This window comes from Leptodactylus fuscus, unplaced genomic scaffold (assembly GCF_031893055.1).
Source record: "Leptodactylus fuscus isolate aLepFus1 unplaced genomic scaffold, aLepFus1.hap2 HAP2_SCAFFOLD_86, whole genome shotgun sequence".
NCBI classification, from domain to species: Eukaryota; Metazoa; Chordata; class Amphibia; order Anura; family Leptodactylidae; genus Leptodactylus; species Leptodactylus fuscus.
Genome location: NW_027440904.1, coordinates 136,968 through 157,353, shown reverse-complemented (window position 1 = coordinate 157,353; position 20,386 = coordinate 136,968). Strand labels below are relative to the sequence as shown.

Here is a 20,386-nt window from a genome sequence, read left to right as displayed (position 1 = left end):
ACAGTATTATTTATCTGTTCTGTATGGTGGTGTCAGTTGTGTGCTGTATGACAGTATTATTTATCTGTACTGTATGGTGGTGTCAGTTGTGTGCTGTATGACAGTATTTATCTGTTCTGTATGGCGGTGTCAGTTGTGTGCTGTATGACAGTATTATTTATCTGTTCTGTATGGTGGTGTCAGTTGTGTGTGCTGTATGACAGTATTATTTATCTGTACTGTATGGTGGTGTCAGTTGTGTGCTGTATGACAGTATTATTTATCTGTACTGTATGGTGGTGTCAGTTGTGTACTGTATGACAGTATTATTTATCTGTACTGTATGGCGGTGTCAGTTGTGTGTGCTGTATGACAGTATTATTTATCTGTTCTGTATGGTGGTGTCAGTTGTGTGTGCTGTATGACAGTATTATTTATCTGTACTGTATGGTGGTGTCAGTTGTGTGTTGTATGACAGTATTTATCTGTTCTGTATGGCGGTGTCAGTTGTGTGCTGTATGACAGTATTATTTATCTGTTCTGTATGGTGGTGTCAGTTGTGTGCTGTATGACAGTATTATTTATCTGTTCTGTATGGTGGTGTCAGTTGTGTGCTGTATGACAGTATTATTTATCTGTACTGTATGGTGGTGTCAGTTGTGTGCTGTATGACAGTATTATTTATCTGTACTGTATGGCGGTGTTAGTTGTGTGTGCTGTATGACAGTATTATTTATCTGTACTGTATGGCGGTGTTAGTTGTGTGCTGTATGACAGTATTATTTATCTGTACTGTATGGTGGTGTCAGTTGTGTGCTGTATGACAGTATTATTTATCTGTACTGTATGGTGGTGTCAGTTGTGTGCTGTATGACAGTATTATTTATCTGTACTGTATGGTGGTGTCAGTTGTGTACTGTATGACAGTATTATTTATCTGTACTGTATGGCGGTGTCAGTTGTGTGTGCTGTATGACAGTATTATTTATCTGTTCTGTATGGTGGTGTCAGTTGTGTGTGCTGTATGACAGTATTATTTATCTGTACTGTATGGTGGTGTCAGTTGTGTGTTGTATGACAGTATTTATCTGTTCTGTATGGCGGTGTCAGTTGTGTGCTGTATGACAGTATTATTTATCTGTTCTGTATGGTGGTGTCAGTTGTGTGCTGTATGACAGTATTATTTATCTGTTCTGTATGGTGGTGTCAGTTGTGTGCTGTATGACAGTATTATTTATCTGTACTGTATGGTGGTGTCAGTTGTGTGCTGTATGACAGTATTATTTATCTGTACTGTATGGCGGTGTTAGTTGTGTGTGCTGTATGACAGTATTATTTATCTGTACTGTATGGCGGTGTTAGTTGTGTGCTGTATGACAGTATTATTTATCTGTACTGTATGGCGATGTCAGTTGTGTGCTGTATGACAGTATTATTTATCTGTACTGTATGGTGGTGTCAGTTGTGTGTGCTGTATGACAGTATTATTTATCTGTTCTGTATGGTGGTGTCAGTTGTGTGCTGTATGACAGTATTATTTATCTGTTCTGTAGGCGGTGTCAGCTGTGTGCTGTATGACAGTATTATTTATCTGTTCTGTATGGTGGTGTCAGTTGTGTGTGCTGTATGACAGTATTATTTATCTGTACTGTATGGTGGTGTCAGTTGTGTGCTGTATGACAGTATTATTTATCTGTACTGTATGGTGGTGTCAGTTGTGTACTGTATGACAGTATTATTTATCTGTACTGTATGGCGGTGTCAGTTGTGTGTGCTGTATGACAGTATTATTTATCTGTTCTGTATGGTGGTGTCAGTTGTGTGTGCTGTATGACAGTATTATTTATCTGTACTGTATGGCGGTGTCAGTTGTGTGTTGTATGACAGTATTTATCTGTTCTGTATGGCGGTGTCAGTTGTGTGCTGTATGACAGTATTATTTATCTGTACTGTATGGTGGTGTCAGTTGTGTGCTGTATGACAGTATTTATCTGTTCTGTATGGCGGTGTCAGTTGTGTGCTGTATGACAGTATTATTTATCTGTTCTGTATGGTGGTGTCAGTTGTGTGTGCTGTATGACAGTATTATTTATCTGTTCTGTATGGTGGTGTCAGTTGTGTGCTGTATGACAGTATTATTTATCTGTACTGTATGGCGGTGTCAGTTGTGTGCTGTATGACAGTATTATTTATCTGTACTGTATGGCGGTGTCAGTTGTGTGTTGTATAACCCTAAGTGCAGCTTAGGAGGTGACTGGAGTATAGAGTGCAATGTGGAAGCAGAATTATGAGTGCAGCTTTGGAGGTGACTGGAGTATAGAGTGTGACGGGTTACTCTATGGTCTTGTTTTGTAGGTTTTATTGGTTCGTCAATCTTAATTGCTTGGTTGTGTTTGTGGGAATCTCTTATATCCAACAATCCGTGGCCAAGAACCTGGGATTCCTGATACCATTCATGTCAGTCGTCATGTCCTTGGTTACCATTCACATGGCACGTAACAAGCTCATCTACCAACCGGCAAAAGGTAGGCAGACCCGGGGCCCTAAATACCGCAGGTCAGGACCCTTCCAGAGGGATCATTTGTGTGTCCATGTAATACTAATGCTATAGGGTACAACGTGTCACCCCGAGGATTGAGACTATGAAGCCCCAGTGATGACCCCTCCGTCTGACCCATAACAAGACGCCTCATCCGACTAACCAATAACAAGACATCGCCTCATCCGTCTAATCTATAACAAGATGACGCCTCCTCCGTCTGATCTATAACAAGATGACGCCTCCTCCGTCTGATCTATAACAAGATGACGCCTCCTCCGTCTGATCTATAACAAGATGACGCCTCCTCCGTCTGATCTATAATTAGATGATGCCTCCTCCGTCTGATCTATAACAAGATGACGCCTCCTCCGTATGATCTATAACAAGATGACGCCTCCTCTGTCTGATCTATAACAAGATGACGCCTCCTCCGTCTAATCTATAACAAGATGACGCCTCCTCCGTCTAATCTATAACAAGATGACGCCTCCTCCGTCTAATCTATAACAAGATGACGCCTCCTCCGTCTGATCTATAATTAGATGATGCCTCCTCCGTCTGATCTATAACAAGATTACGCCTCCTCCGTCTAATCTATAACAAGATGACGCCTCCTCCGTCTGATCTATAATTAGATGATGCCTCCTCCGTCTGATCTATAACAAGATGACGCCTCCTCCGTCTGATCTATAACAAGATGACGCCTCCTCCGTCTAATCTATAACAAGATGACGCCTCCTCTGTCTGATCTATAATTAGATGACGCCTCCTCTGTCTGATCTATAACAAGATGACGCCTCCTCCGTCTGATCTACAACAAGATGACGCCTCCTCCGTCTAATCTATAACAAGATGACGCCTCCTCTGTCTGATCTATAACAAGATGACGCCTCCTCCGTCTGATCTACAACAAGATGATGCCTCCTCCGTCTAATCTATAACAAGATGACGCCTCCTCCGTCTAATCTATAACAAGATGACGCCTCCTCTGTCTGATCTATAACAAGATGACGCCTCCTCCGTCTGATCTATAACAAGATGACGCCTCCTCCATCTAATCTATAACAAGATGACGCCTCCTCTGTCTGATCTATAACAAGATGACGCCTCCTCTGTCTGATCTATAATTAGATGACGCCTCCTCCGTATGATCTATAACAAGATGACGCCTCCTCCGTATGATCTATAACAAGATGACGCCTCCTCCGTCTGATCTATAACAAGATGACGCCTCATCATCCTCCGTTCACTTGTTGCCTGCAGTTGCTCAGTTTTTGCCGATCCTTCTCTTGTTGGTGTTTCTCGCTGCCTGTGCCGCCATCTTTACCTGTATTTTGGGATATTCGGTCACTCTTCTGACCCTTCTGCTGTACATGTTTGTATTTTCCAGCCGATTCTCTGTCTGTGACGTTGGGTGTGTTCATTAACGCGGGCAGGATGAGCGGCGTCCATTCCCGCCACCTCGGGGGCCACGTGTCCTGCTGGTTGGATCGTGCTAAGGAATATCATGGTGGATGTTACAGCGAGTTCCATGTAGAGAACGCCAAGGCGCTGCTGAGGCTCCTCCCACTGTTTGTGCTGCAGGTCCTTTACAGAATTTGCACGGCTCAGGTGGGTGACAGTGGTGGTGAAGAATGGAGGAGCTGCCCATGTAGGCACCAATAGGCCCTACTGCACTCCAAAGCAGCTGCCCCAGTGCCCCCACCCATTAGCTATAGGATATCACAAATGGGCCCCCAGAGTCACCCCATGTTCCATCTCTCTCTGCAGGTTCCATCTGGATACTTCATTCAGTCTATGAACTCTAACCTAAGCCTCAGTGGGTTCCTGCTGCCCATTGCGGCCATGAAGGTGGTCAGTATCATCCCCATCCTTCTTCTGGCTCCATGTCTGGAGAGCGTTCACAGCTTCCTGTTCTCTAAGCGAGGTTACAGGCAGCTGCCCTGCATGGCCATGGGTGAGTCTTGTCATGAGTGGTCCTCTGGCCTGGAATGTAACACAGACTAACCCCCCAGACTGGACCTCAGACCAGACCCCCCCCAAACTGGACATCCCAGAGTAGACCCCTGACTGGACCCCCAGACCAGACCCCCAAACTGGATCCCCTAGACTGGACTCCCAGACTAGACTCCAAAACTAGACCCCCCAGACTAGACCCCCAAACTGTGCCCTCTGGACTGGAACCCCTGCTCCAGACCAGATGGGGGGTGGGGGGAGGCTCTTGCGGCATCATCTGTTTTACTTCCAGATTCTGGACAGTGAGTAGGTGGAAGATATGGCTGATCTCAGGATCTCCCCCTGATCGCCTGATCTCCTCCTGATTGTCTGATCTCCTCCTGATCTCCTCCTGATCTTCTGATCTCCTCCTGATCTCCTCCTGATCGTCTGATCTCCTCCTGATCGTCTGATCTCCTCTTGATCATCTGATCTCCTCCTGATCGTCTGATCTCCTCCTGATCTTCTGATCTCCCCCTGATCGTCTGATCTCCTCTTAATCATCTGATCTCCTCCTGATCGTCTGATCTCCTCCTGATCTTCTGATCTCCCCCTGATCGCCTGATCTCCCCCTGATCGCCTGATCTCCTCCTGATCGTCTGATCTCCTCCTGATCGCCTGATCTCCTCCTGATCTCCTGATCTCCTCCTGATCGCCTGATCTCCTCCTGATCTTCTGATCTCCTCCTGATCTCCTGATCTCCTCCTGATCGCCTGATCTCCTCCTGATCTCCTGATCTCTTCCTGATCTCCTCTTGATCGTCTGATCTCCTCCTGATCGTCTGATCTCCTCCTGATCTTCTGATCTCCTCCTGATCGTCTGACCTCCTCTTGATCGTCTGATCTCCTCCTGATCGTCTGACCTCCTCTTGATCGTCTGATCTCCTCCTGATCGTCTGATCTCCTCCTGATCGTCTGACCTCCTCTTGATCGTCTGATCTCCTCCTGATCGTCTGATCTCCCCCTGATCGCCTGATCTCCTCCTGATCGTCTGATCTCCTCCTGATCGCCTGATCTCCTCCTGATCTCCTGATCTCCTCCTGATCGCCTGATCTCCTCCTGATCTTCTGATCTCCTCCTGATCTCCTGATCTCCTCCTGATCGCCTGATCTCCTCCTGATCGTCTGATCTCTTCCTGATCTCCTCTTGATCGTCTGATCTCCTCCTGATCGTCTGATCTCCTCCTGATCTTCTGATCTCCTCCTGATCGTCTGACCTCCTCTTGATCGTCTGATCTCCTCTTGATCGTCTGATCTCCTCCTGATCGTCTGACCTCCTCCTGATCGTCTGATCTCCTCCTGATCGTCTGATTTCCTCCTGATCGTCTCATCTCCTCCTGATCATCTGATCTCCTCCTGATCGTCTGATCTCCTCCTGATCGTCCGATCTCCTCCTGATCGTCTGATCTCCTCCTGATCTCTTGCTGATCTCCTGATCTCCTCCTGATCGTCCGATCTCCTCCTGATCGTCTGATCGCCTCCTGATCTTCTGATCTCCTGATTGCCTCTCCATCCTCATGACTGTCTCAATAATTAACCATTTGTGATTTCTCTGTAGTTTGTGGCCACGTTGCTGCTGCCATGTCCCTGTTCATTGCTGGAATCTATGAAATTCGGCGCAAGGGGTTCCCGCTGATGGAGCAAACCCTGTCAGGAAAGGTTTTGTTGGTGTCCTCCATGTCCTGCCTCCACCTGACTCCACAGTATATTTTCCTGGGAATGGCGGAGGTCATGGTGGCCCCTGCTTGTAAGTGACTATATATATATATATATATATATATATATATATATATATATATATATATATACACACAGTAATTGGCCCAAACCCCCTGCCAATAAGGACCAAGACCATCCAGGGACGTCAGGAAGGCTCAACCAAATCTGAGCCACAGAGAGAGAAGCAGAAGTGGGGGGGCCGCACCTAAGAGACAAGGTGTAAGAGGAGGGGGGATAGGAGGAGCCAGAGAGGGTTGTGTGATAAGACTGTCAAAGAAATCTGCAAGAGTTAATGTGATGATTCTCGATAAGCAGCAATGACAGGAAGTTGAACTTTTAAGGGGCTCCTCAGGGGTGTGTCTTTTTGGTGTAATTCTGCTGCAGGAACATCAAGGTCATAGACTAGTAATGTGGTCCCAGAAGAAGACAAATCCCTGAGCGTTGGGATAGAATCCAGCAGCCTGACCTTATGGCCGCTCCTCACTGATCCCAGGTCTCTTCGTGGGCGGGGCAGCCAGGCTGATGATGTGATTGGTGCAGAGATCCCTGACTGCTGCTGCTCTTCTTTCCACAGGTTCTTTCATCACATTCCACCTGGCCCCGAGCAGGATCCGGGGCATTTGCCTGGGAGTCATGGCCGCGTTTCAGGCGTTTGGCTGCTTTTTCGGAGCTTTACTAATTAAGATGGCATTTTCATCATCAAACGGTTTGTTCTGTGATCTAAGTCTCTGTTCACACTGCAGAGTGATGTCACTACTGTATAATATCACTGATATCTGGAGAGTGATGATGTCACTACTGTATAATATCACTACTATCTGATGATGTCACCTCCTGTATAATATCACTACTATCTGATGATGTCACTTCCTGTATAATACCACTGCTATCTGATGATGTCACCTCCTGTATAATATCACTACTATCTGATGATGTCACTTCCTGTATAATACCACTGCTATCTGATGATGTCACCTCCTGTATAATATCACTACTATCTGATGATGTCACTTCCTGTATAATACCACTGCTATCTGATGATGTCACCTCCTGTATAATATCACTTCTATCTGATGATGTCACCTCCTGTATAATATCACTGCTATCTGATGATGTCACTTCCTGTATAATATCACTACTATCTGATGATGTCACCTCCTGTATAATATCACTACTATCTGATGATGTCACTTCCTGTATAATATCACTGCTATCTGATGATGTCACCTCCTGTATAATACCACTGCTATCTGATGATGTCACTTCCTGTATAATACCACTCCTATCTGATGATGTCACTTCCTGTATAATACCACTGCTATCTGATGATGTCACTTCCTGTATAATATCACTGCTATCTGATGATGTCACTTCCTGTATAATACCACTGCTATCTGATGATGTCACCTCCTGTATAATATCACTTCTATCTGATGATGTCACCTCCTGTATAATATCACTACTATCTGATGATGTCACCTCCTGTATAATACCACTGCTATCTGATGATGTCACCTCCTGTATAATACCACTGCTATCTGATGATGTCACTTCCTGTATAATATCACTGATATCTGATGATGTCACTTCCTGTATAATATCACTGATATCTGATGATGTCACTTCCTGTATAATACCACTCCTATCTGATGATGTCACCTCCTGTATAATACCACTGCTATCTGATGATGTCACCTCCTGTATAATATCACTACTATCTGATGATGTCACCTCCTGTATAATACCACTCCTATCTGATGATGTCACTTCCTGTATAATATCACTGCTATCTGATGATGTCACTTCCTGTATAATACCACTGCTATCTGATGATGTCACTTCCTGTATAATATCACTGCTATCTGATGATGTCACTTCCTGTATAATATCACTGATATCTGATGATGTCACTTCCTGTATAATACCACTCCTATCTGATGATGTCACTTCCTGTATAATATCACTGCTATCTGATGATGTCACTTCCTGTATAATATCACTGCTATCTGATGATGTCACTTCCTGTATAATATCACTGCTATCTGATGATGTCACTTCCTGTATAATACCACTCCTATCTGATGATGTCACCGCACTGGTTTCTCTTCTCAGGGGATTGGTTCCCTGACGTCTTGGCCTCGGGACACTTGGAGCGCTTCTTCTTCTTCTTGGCCTCGGTGATGCTTCTGAATTCCTTGGCTCTCTGGCGCATTTCTCCCAGGTCAGTGTCTCCTCAGTTTTCGGACTCTGCTCCTTCTTATCTCCTCGGTGCGGTTTATAGCGGAGTGTCCTGCGCTGATTGTCGGATTTACTGACTGATCTGCGACCTTTGCACCTGTAACCAAGAACCAAAGTCCTTCCTATCAGTCACGTCAGGAAGGGGCAGTGACATCTCACCTGGGTCAAAGGTCACAAACTGTGTAAGGGGCCACATCTATACACGTCCTGGGAGCCACATCTATATACGTCCTGGGGGCCACATCTATACACGTCCTGGGGTCCACATCTATATACGTCCTGGGGGCCACATCTATACACGTCCTGGGGGCCACATCTATACACGTCCTGGGGTCCACATCTATATACGTTCTGGAGGTCACATCTATATACGTCCTGGGGTCCACATCTATATACGTCCTGGGGGCCACATCTATACACGTCCTGGGGGCCACATCTATACACGTCCTGGGGGCCACATCTATATACGTCCTGGGAGCCACATCTATACACGTCCTGGGGGCCACATCTATACACGTCCTCCGAGGACTGTATCTAATCCCTACCATGTCTGATCCTCTAAGGACTGTATCTAATCCCGGCCATGTCTGATCCTCTTAAGGACTGTATCTAATCCCTGCCATGTCTGATCCTCTGAGGACTGTATCTAATCCCTGCCATGTCTGATCCTCTATGGACTGTATCTAATCCCTGCCATGTCTGACCCTCCGAGGACTGTATCTAATCCCTGCCATGTCTGATCCTCTAAGGACTGTATCTAATCCCGGCCATGTCTGATCCTCTAAGGACTGTATCTAATCCCTGCCATGTCTGACCCTCTGAGGACTGTATCTAATCCCTGCCATGTCTGATCCTCTAAGGACTGTATCTAATCCCTGCCATGTCTGACCCTCTGAGGACTGTATGTAATCCCTGCCATGTCTGACCTACGAGGACTGTATCTAATCCCTGCCATGTCTGACCCTCCGAGGACTGTATCTAATCCCTGCCATGTCTGACCCTCTAAGGACTGTATCTAATCCCGGCCATGTCTGATCCTCTAAGGACTGTATCTAATCTCTGCCATGTCTGATCCTCTGAGGACTGTATCTAATCCCTGCCATGTCTGACCCTCTGAGGACTGTATCTAATCCCTGCCATGTCTGATCCTCTAAGGACTGTATGTAATCCCTGCCATGTCTGATCCTCTAAGGACTGTATCTAATCCCTGCCATGTCTGATCCTCTAAGGACTGTATCTAATCCCTGCCATGTCTGACCCTCTGAGGACTGTATCTAATCCCTGCCATGTCTGACCCTCTGAGGACTGTATCTAATCCCTGCCATGTCTGATCCTCTAAGGACTGTATCTAATCCCTGCCATGTCTGATCCTCTAAGGACTGTATCTAATCCCTGCCATGTCTGATCCTCTAAGGACTGTATCTAATCCCTGCCATGTCTGATCCTCTAAGGACTGTATCTAATCCCTGCCATGTCTGACCCTCTGAGGACTGTATCTAATCCCTGCCATGTCTGATCCTCTAAGGACTGTATCTAATCCCTGCCATGTCTGATCCTCTGAGGACTGTATCTAATCCCTGCCATGTCTGATCCTCTAAGGACTGTATCTAATCCCTGCCATGTCTGACCCTCTGAGGACTGTATCTAATCCCTGCCATGTCTGATCCTCTATGGACTGTATCTAATCCCTGCCATGTCCGATCCCCTGAGGGCCCCTAGGACTGTATCTAATCCCTGCCATGTCTGATCCCCTGAGGGCCCCTAGGGCTGTATCTAATCCCTGCCATGTCCGATCTCCTGAGGGCCCCTAGGACTGTATCTAATCCCTGCCATGTCTGACCCTCTAAGGACTGTATCTAATCCCTGCCATGTCTGACCCTCTGAGGACTGTATCTAATCCCTGCCATGTCTGACCCTCTGAGGACTGTATCTAATCCCTGCCATGTCTGACCCTCTGAGGACTGTATCTAATCCCTGCCATGTCTGACCTACGAGGACTGTATCTAATCCCTGCCATGTGTGACCCTCCGAGGACTGTATCTAATCCCTGCCATGTCTGATCCTCTGAGGACTGTATCTAATCCCTGCCATGTCTGACCCTCTGAGGACTGTATCTAATCCCTGCCATGTCTGACCCTCCGAGGACTGTATCTAATCCCTGCCATGTCTGACCCTCCTATGACTGTATCTAATCCCTGCCATGTCTGACCCTCTGAGGACTGTATCTAATCCCTGCCATGTCTGATCCTCTGAGGACTGTATCTAATCCCTGCCATGTCTGACCCTCTGAGGACTGTATCTAATCCCTGCCATGTCTGATCCTCTGAGGACTGTATCTAATCCCTGCCATGTCTGACCCTCTGAGGACTGTATCTAATCCCTGCCATGTCTGATCCTCTAAGGACTGTATCTAATCCCTGCCATGTCTGATCCTCTGAGGACTGTATGTAATCCCTGCCATGTCTGACCTACGAGGACTGTATCTAATCCCTGCCATGTCTGACCCTCCGAGGACTGTATCTAATCCCTGCCATGTCTGATCCTCTAAGGACTGTATCTAATCCCGGCCATGTCTGATCCTCTAAGGACTGTATCTAATCTCTGCCATGTCTGATCCTCTGAGGACTGTATCTAATCCCTGCCATGTCTGATCCTCTAAGGACTGTATCTAATCCCTGCCATGTCTGATCCTCTATGGACTGTATCTAATCCCTGCCATGTCTGACCCTCTAAGGACTGTATCTAATCCCTGCCATGTCTGATCCTCTGAGGACTGTATCTAATCCCTGCCATGTCTGATCCTCTAAGGACTGTATCTAATCCCTGCCATGTCTGACCCTCTGAGGACTGTATCTAATCCCTGCCATGTCTGATCCTCTATGGACTGTATCTAATCCCTGCCATGTATGATCCCCTGAGGGCCCCTAGGGCTGTATCTAATCCCTGCCATGTCCGATCCCCTGAGGGCCCCTAGGGCTGTATCTAATCCCTGCCATGTCCGATCCCCTGAGGGCCCCTAGGACTGTATCTAATCCCTGCCATGTCCGATCCCCTGAGGGCCCCTAGGGCTGTATCTAATCCCTGCCATGTCCGATCCCCTGAGGGCCCCTAGGGCTGTATCTAATCCCTGCCATGTCTGATCCTCTAAGGACTGTATCTAATCCCTGCCATGTCCGATCCCCTGAGGGCCCCTAGGGCTGTATCTAATCCCTGCCATGTCCGATCCCCTGAGGGCCCCTAGGGCTGTATCTAATCCCTGCCATGTCCGATCCCCTGAGGGCCCCTAGGGCTGTATCTAATCCCTCTTTCTATGACAGGTATTGTGTGGTGGACGATGAGACGGGCGATGGGTTCCGGCCGAGTCTTCTGGAGGAGAAGTTGCTGCTCCATGAGAAGTCCCTCAGGTTCTATGAGACTTTTCTGGCCTGGCCCTCGACACTGGGCCCCTAGAGATGACCTTGTAGTGGTCGCTGTGTGGAGTACACCATGTGGGGGCGCTATCAGACGTCATCTAGTGGTCCATGTGGTGATGTGGGATCTGGAGGACACAAGCCATAGAGCCTGCACCATTATAAGGACGGGGCCCCCATCACCACCACGCCGGGTACAGCAGTGAGGAAGGGGCCCTTGTGTACGGGACCCCAGGAGACTCCTCTATAGAAACCTGATCATGACGCCATCACCAGTCACATGACGCGGCAGAATCACCCCGGAGCACAGCAGTTGGGGATCCCCTGTTTGGACTAGTGGAATTGCTTGGCTGTATGTGCCGCCATATTGGGCACCGGACCTCACCCTGTATACCTCATGTACATTGCTGTATACCAGTGACATACAACCAGACTAATATAGGGGTGTGGGAGGCGTTATTGTGCGCCCCAAAACATAAGGGACCTTGTGCACCCCTATATGGGCCCCTCATGGCAGCGCCTACAGATCCATAGCATAGACCCATAGAGGACCTTGTGCACCCCTATATGGGCCCCTCAGGACGACGCCTACAGATCCATAGCATAGACCCATAGAGGACCTCGTGCACCCCTATATGGACCCCTCATGGCAGCGCCTACAGATCCATAGCATAGACCCATAGAGGACCTTGTGCACCCCTATATGGGCCCCTCAGGACGACGCCTACAGATCCATAGCATAGACCCATAGAGGACCTCGTGCACCCCTATATGGACCCCTCATGGCAGCGCCTACAGATCCATAGCATAGACCCATAGAGGACCTTGTGCACCCCTATATGGGCCCCTCATGGCAGCGCCTACAGATCCATAGCATAGACCCATAGAGGACCTCGTGCACCCCTATATGGGCCCCTCATGGCAGCGCCTACAGATCCATAGCATAGACCCATAGAGGACCTTGTGCACCCCTATATGGACCCCTCATGGCAGCGCCTACAGATCCATAGCATAGACCCATAGAGGACCTCGTGCACCCCTATATGGGCCCCTCATGGCAGCGCCTACAGATCCATAGCATAGACCCATAGAGGACCTCGTGCACCCCTATATGGGCCCCTCATGGCAGCGCCTACAGATCCATAGCATAGACCCATAGAGGACCTTGTGCACCCCTATATGGGCCCCTCATGGCAGCGCCTACAGATCCTTAGCATGGGATCCCCGGGGTATTTATAAGACCAGATCGCCCTCAACCTCCAGGAATGAGAATTATCTGACGTCAGTTCAGACATTAAAGGAGACCTCTGCTGCCTGGACCTCACGCGTCACTGATTTATTAATATTGGAACATTTTACATTTTGGGGGTTTGGGAATAAGCTGCTATTCATACTCTATGCTCATCACCAGACCCTTCGTGGCCACCCTCTTCCTCTCTGTGGCCTCCCTCTGCCTCTTCTTGGCTTTCCTCTTCTCCTCCGTGGCCTCCCCCTGCCTCTCTGTGGCTGCTCTCTGCCTCTTCTTGGCTTTCCTCTTCTCCTCCGTGGCCTCCCTCTGCCTCTTCTTGGCTTTCCTCTTCTCCTCCGTGGCCTCCCCCTGCCTCTCTGTGGCCGCTCTCTGCCTCTTCTTGGCCGCCCTCTTCTCCTCCGTGGCCTCCCTCTGCCTCTCTGTGGCCGCTCTCTGCCTCTTCTTGGCCGTCCTCTTCTCCTCTGTGGCCGCCCTATGCCTCTCTGTGGCCGGCCCCCTGCCTCTTCTTGGCCATCCTCTTCTCCTCCGTGGCCTCCCTCTGCCTCTCTGTGGCCGCCCTCTGCCTCTTCTTGGCCATCCTCTTCTCCTCCGTGGCCTCCCTCTGCCTCTCTGTGGCCGCCCTCTGCCTCTTCTTGGCCATCCTCTTCTCCTCCGTGGCCTCCCTCTGCCTCTCTGTGGCCACCCTCAGCCCCTTCATGGCCGCCCTCTTCTCCATGGTCGCCCTCTGCCTCTCTGTGGCCACCCCCTTCTCCTTCGTGGCCACCGTTTGCTCCATCCTGTGATACTTCTGGACCACATCTTTGCCCTTCTAGATCTGCTCTCTTTAACTTGGACAATCGTTTATACATTTCTATAATCGTGGCCACAAATCTTTAATGGCTGCCACAGATTTTGGTTTTTGCCGTGTTTCTGGATCTTTGTCAGATGTTTCTTTGGTTACTTAAGTGCAACTAGAAGTCCTCACCTCTCCTCCTCCTGCTGACAATTATTTTTCCTGAAGAACAGACGGTCATTCTGCAGGACCTACAGGGTCTGGGCAACAGAAGACTGGGGTTCAGGGTCTGGGAGGCAGAGGACCGGGGTTCAGGGTCTGGGAGGCAGAGGACCGGGGTTCAGGGTCTGGGAGGCAGAGGACCGGGGTTCAGGGTCTGGGAGGCAGAGGACCGGGGTTCAGGGTCTGGGAGGCAGAGGACCGGGGTTCAGGGTCTGGGAGGCAGAGGACCGGGGTTCAGGGTCTGGGAGGCAGAGGACCGGGGTTCAGGGTCTGGGAGGCAGAGGACCGGGGTTCAGGGTCTGGGAGGCAGAGGACCGGGGTTCAGGGTCTGGGAGGCAGAGGACCGGGGTTCAGGGTCTGGGAGGCAGAGGACCGGGGTTCAGGGTCTGGACGGCAGAGGACCGGGGTTCAGGGTCTGGGAGGCAGAGGACCGGGGTTCAGGGTCTGGGAGGCAGAGGACCGGGGTACAGGGTCTGGGCGGCAGAGGACCGGGGTACAGGGTCTGGGCGGCAGAGGACCGGGGTACAGGGTCTGGGAGGCAGAGGACCGGGGTTCAGGGTCTGGGCGGCAGAGGACCGGGGTACAGGGTCTGGGCGGCAGAGGACCGGGGTACAGGGTCTGGGCGGCAGAGGACCGTGGTACAGGGTCTGGGCGGCAGAGGACCGTGGTACAGGGTCTGGGCGGCAGAGGACCGGGGTACAGGGTCTGGGCGGCAGAGGACCGGGGTACAGGGTCTGGGCGGCAGAGGACCGGGGTTCAGGGTCTGGGAGGCAGAGGACCGGGGTACAGGGTCTGGGCGGCAGAGGACCGGGGTTCAGGGTCTGGGCGGCAGAGGACCGGGGTACAGGGTCTGGGCGGCAGAGGACCGGGGTACAGGGTCTGGGCGGCAGAGGACCGGGGTTCAGGGTCTGGGCGGCAGAGGACCGGGGTACAGGGTCTGGGCGGCAGAGGACCGTGGTACAGGGTCTGGGCGGCAGAGGACCGGGGTTCAGGTCTGGGCGGCAGAGGACCGGGGTTCAGGTCTGGGCGGCAGAGGACCGGGGTACAGGGTGTGGGCGGCAGAGGACCGTGGTACAGGGTCTGGGCGGCAGAGGACCGGGGTACAGGGTCTGGGCGGCAGAGGACCGGGGTACAGGGTCTGGGCGGCAGAGGACCGGGGTACAGGGTCTGGGCGGCAGAGGACCGGGGTTCAGGGTCTGGGCGGCAGAGGACCGGGGTACAGGGTCTGGGCGGCAGAGGACCGGGGTACAGGGTCTGGGCGGCAGAGGACCGGGGTTCAGGGTCTGGGCGGCAGAGGACCGGGGTACAGGGTCTGGGCGGCAGAGGACCGTGGTACAGGGTCTGGGCGGCAGAGGACCGGGGTACAGGGTGTGGGCGGCAGAGGACCGGGGTACAGGGTGTGGGCGGCAGAGGACCGGGGTACAGGGTCTGGGCGGCAGAGGACCGGGGTACAGGGTCTGGGCGGCAGAGGACCGGGGTACAGGGTCTGGGCGGCAGAGGACCGGGGTACAGGGTCTGGGCGGCAGAGGACCGGGGTTCAGGGTCTGGGCGGCAGAGGACCGGGGTTCAGGTCTGGGCGGCAGAGGACCGGGGTTCAGGTCTGGGCGGCAGAGGACCGGGGTTCAGGTCTGGGCGGCAGAGGACTGCGGTACAGGGTCTGGGCGGCAGAGGACTGGGGTACAGGGTCTGGGCGGCAGAGGACTGTGGTACAGGGTCTGGGCGGCAGAGGACTGGGGTACAGGGTGTGGGCGGCAGAGGACTGCGGTACAGGGTCTGGGCGGCAGAGGACTGGGGTTCAGGTCTGGGCGGCAGAGGACTGGGGTACAGGGTGTGGGCGGCAGAGGACTGGGGTACAGGGTGTGGGCGGCAGAGGACTGTGGTACAGGGTGTGGGCGGCAGAGGACTGTGGTACAGGGTCTGGGCGGCAGAGGACTGGGGTTCAGGTCTGGGCGGCAGAGGACTGGGGTACAGGGTGTGGGCGGCAGAGGACTGGGGTTCAGGTCTGGGCGGCAGAGGACTGTGGTACAGGGTCTGGGCGGCAGAGGACTGGGGTTCAGGTCTGGGCGGCAGAGGACTGGGGTACAGGGTGTGGGCGGCAGAGGACTGGGGTACAGGGTGTGGGCGGCAGAGGACTGTGGTACAGGGTGTGGGCGGCAGAGGACCGGGGTACAGGGTCTGGGCGGCAGAGGACTGGGGTTCAGGTCTCGGCGGCAGAGGACTGGGGTTCAGGTCTGGGCGGCAGAGGACTGGGGTTCAGGTCTGGGCGGCAGAGGACTGGGGTTCAGGTCTGGGCGGCAGAGGACTGGGGTTCAGGTCTCTTCTCTGTGTCTAAGAACTTCTCACCCAGGGGAGCGAGCTCTACAAAGATGGCTAAGAACACGGCCATGTATACAGAAGGAGATTGAAACCTCCTCCATAGAAGTATCTGACTACAGGACCCCAAAGCCACCAACAAAACCAAACCTGTCCTGTGTACATGAGGGGTCTGTGATTACTGCCCTGAGTTGTCCAGTTTGGGAAGGAGAGGGACAATGATGGAGATCTCCTCCTCTTCTGGGGTGTGAGGTGATGGCCATGGCTCAGGGGACAGGACTCGGAGAGCAGACTGTGTATTGCCGATCCTGCCCCTGGAGTCCGCGTGTGACGCAGGAACAATGAGTGTCCGCCCACTGGAGGGAACGCTCTTCTGATTTCTCGACCGTCTCCCTAGATTGTTGCCGGAGCCGTCTCCAGGACCAGGACTGTCTGCATCTTTGTTTTTAGGGATCTTATATTGTGTCTGCAAAATGTGGGTGTTGTGTTTGCTGCAGGTCGCAGTGGTTGCGTCGGTCAGGAGAGGCTTCATAGACAAGTAGTTGTCAAACTGTTTACTGCAAGTTGTCCCTTCTTGTTTCTGCGGAGGGTTGTGACCATGTGCGGCAAGACGTTGAGATGCTCTGCAGGATTTCCCAGGATTTCTGGATAAAACAGTGTATGCAGCAAATTGATAATTCCACCATGACGCCGAATCTGATGGTGCCAATGGCCTCCCAAAATGGCGGACAAAGTGCTGTGCCCGGGGGCTGGAGGTGATGAATGGGTGGCCATGAAGGGTTAATTGTAATGGTGTGGAGTAGGAGCAGATGATGGGAAGGTTATTTACTGGGACGGTCTTCAGTCTCCAGCCACTAATCTGCGCCAAGGTCACGTTCCTGCTGCTGGCGCTATTTTGCATTACAGGCGCTTTTTTCAGATTTTGATCTTTAAGTTTGGAGACAGAAATTCCAGTGACATAAAGGTCTCTTGCGTCTTGAGACGTTGATGGGGTGTCCCCGGAAAGGTGCTGCTGCATTGGGCGATGGCGTCGTACATTGGGGCGTTCAGTCTGTTGTGCTATTCGGAGATGACCTTTTCCGACTCTCTGGGAATCCATCCCTACAAGGAAAACAGAAGATGAAGAGACCTTGTGTGTACGAGCCCCGCCCTCTGCTGACCATGGACAATTACACAATGGACCGATCCATCCCATGTGGAGATGACCAGATATCAACCTGACGCCATCTACGCAGATATTAGTTATTGGTAGAGACAATGTAACACTTCCAGGTTCTTATCAGGTCTCAGGGTCTCAGGTCAGTGATGTCTGTAAGATGCCATAAAACCATGTGACAGATTTAACCCCTTCTCCAGTGTATGAAGCAGGGTCATAAATTTACACTCATAAATCCGTCACTCTTTCTTTGATATAAAATTCCCTCTTAAAACCAAAATTTTCATGTCATTGGTGATATTCTGATCCTCATTGCAGAAATGTTTTGATACGGGAAGGTCCAGTCTTCGTTCTCTAATTGTATGGCGATGTGAATTAATTCTCATTCTGAGTTTCTGTCCGGTCTCTCCATCATACAGATTATCAGTGGGACACTTGGTGCACATTATTACATACACTACATGCGGGGTGTTACAGGTGAACGTACCTGGGGTCTTATATTCCCTGTTAGTTTGGGATCTCTATCCTGTCAGGGGTCAGTATGTGGGGGCAGGTCCAGTCTTCGTTCTCTAATTGTATGGCGATGTGAATTAATTCTCATTCTAAGCTGCTGTCCGGTCTCTCCATCATACAGATTATCAGTGGGACACTTGGGGCACATTATTACATACACTACATGCGGGGTGTTACAGGTGACCGTACCCGGGGTCTTATATTCCCTGTTAGTTTGGGATCTCTATCCTGTCAGGGGTCAGTATGTGGGGGCAGGTCCAGTCTTCGCTCTCTAATTGTATGGCGATGTGAGTTCCTCCGCACTCTAAGCTGCGGTCCGGTCTCTCCATCATACAGATTATCAGGGGGACACTTGGTACACATTATTACATACACTACATGCGGGGTGTTACAGGTGACCGTACCTGGGGTCTTATATTCCCTGTTAGTTTGGGATCTCTATCCTGTCAGGGGTCAGTATGTGGGGGCAGGTCCAGTCTTCGCTCTCTAATTGTATGGCGATGTGAATTAATTCTCATTCTGAGTTGCTGTCCGGTCTCTCCAACATACAGATTATCAGTGGGACACTTGGGGCACATTATTACATACACTACATGCGGGGTGTTACAGGTGACCGTACCTGGGGTCTTATATTCCCTGTTAGTTTGGGATCTCTATCCTGTCAGGGGTCAGTATGTGCGGGCAGGTTTTGCTCCTTTTCTCTCCACATGGGAATGTTCCTGTGTTAGTTGGAGGTGACAGTGAGCTGCTAATAATCATATTCCTGAGGTTTGGTGTCTGTAGCACAGGAGAGGGGGGTCTGGAGATCTGGATATTACACGGTGGTCTTATTACAGTAGTGGATGTAATCTGCGTGTGATTCCTCTCAGCGTCTCCAGGTGGGGGTTATATGTGACACCAGGGGGGGGCCCCCGATTGTTCTCCTGTTTGGTATTGTATCTTAATAACTCCGATCTTGGTATTCTGGTGATTTGGTTATCAGTTGTTCTTGGATGGTAACCCTGCCCTAAGAATGTGTTTCTGAGGCCTCCAAGGTGTTCGTCACTGATTGAAAAGACCATGTATTAATCTTCCCAAAAGAGAATCCAATTGGATATAAAATATAACCTTTATTGATTCATTTAAAAAAGTTAAATACAATAAATTGCCCGAGGCCTGTCTAGTGACTAAACACTGCTGAGTAGCGGTCAGTGTGCTAAGAGACAGTCACCTATATGGCAAATGTGTCTGTAGGGATGCACACAGGACTCTGTCCCTTACAAGTCCCATCTCCCTCAGCCACAATGATCGGGGGGTTGCTGTTGCTCGGCTGATAAAATGCCTATAGTGGCTAGGAAAGACAAGGCCGCTCCTACTCCCGGGTCCCTGAGGATACTGACCTACCGTCACACCAGAAATGGAGTCTGCCACCAGCCCTACGATATCAGCCTCTGTACGAGCCACAGCAACCACCTCCCTTACTAAACAAGCCCAACGCATTTCATCCTTTTCAGAATCTTCAGGGGCTAAGAAAATAACGTCGCGGCACTTAGCCGCTTTATGATGGGAGATGAACGGTAATGTGTTCTGACCGCCGGCAGGTCCGCATATGATATCAGCGGCGACGCGCCCGGCCAAAAGTCACCTTTTTACGCATCGCAACTTCTCCACCTCCAACTCAATAGACCAATCCCCTCCTCTCTCTGAGACGCACCTCCCACGGGTAAAGACCGCCCCTACCAGCTGACTGCCCAATCTCACTCCTCCCGCAGCTCACCTATGTGCTGTTAACCCTATGCGCTGTTAACCCTACATAGGACACCGCTCGCAACAATTGCTGTTTGCTGCCTATAGATTGGCATTGCTGCAGTCCGTGCCACCAATCATTGCCGATATCTGCCTACCGCAGAACAAGCACCAAGACACAGTACTAGTCACCATCTGGTCCCGTAAACTTGTCTGCGCACCTGCACTTTCAATCAACGCATGTCAGCTGCAGTACCGCACCATGTAGATTTACTCCTATAGTAGAACGGCGTCGCTATAGTTCTAGAAGGGGAGGGATGTTTCTATCTATCTGGGGGAAGGTTCCATCTCTATCACTGGTTGAAAGTGACTATGTGTTATGATGAGCGTATTCCATCAGGATGATCAGTCACCCTGCTTATGACCCGGACAGGAATTGCTTCCGAGCAGTGATACCACCATGTCAAGTACACAATATGTCCAATCATAGAATAAACCACCGCCGCCATCCATCCTAAGTCTCACATAATGGCTGAATCTACCCCTTATACAACT

General features: G+C 50.7%; 1 protein-coding gene across 1 annotated transcript in view; it reads left to right on the top strand.

Moving 5' to 3' along the window:
- Positions 1-11,921, top strand: part of SLC15A5 (solute carrier family 15 member 5) — a 33,619-nt gene extending 21,698 nt beyond the window's left edge. The window contains exons 3-9 of the mRNA XM_075262067.1: positions 2,335-2,504; positions 3,912-4,132; positions 4,292-4,478; positions 6,073-6,261; positions 6,808-6,939; positions 8,346-8,454; positions 11,789-11,921. Coding sequence (XP_075118168.1) covers positions 2,335-2,504; positions 3,912-4,132; positions 4,292-4,478; positions 6,073-6,261; positions 6,808-6,939; positions 8,346-8,454; positions 11,789-11,921 — 1,141 coding nt within the window. The remainder of the gene's footprint in view (positions 1-2,334; positions 2,505-3,911; positions 4,133-4,291; positions 4,479-6,072; positions 6,262-6,807; positions 6,940-8,345; positions 8,455-11,788) is intronic.
- The last annotated feature ends 8,465 nt before the right edge of the window (positions 11,922-20,386 follow it).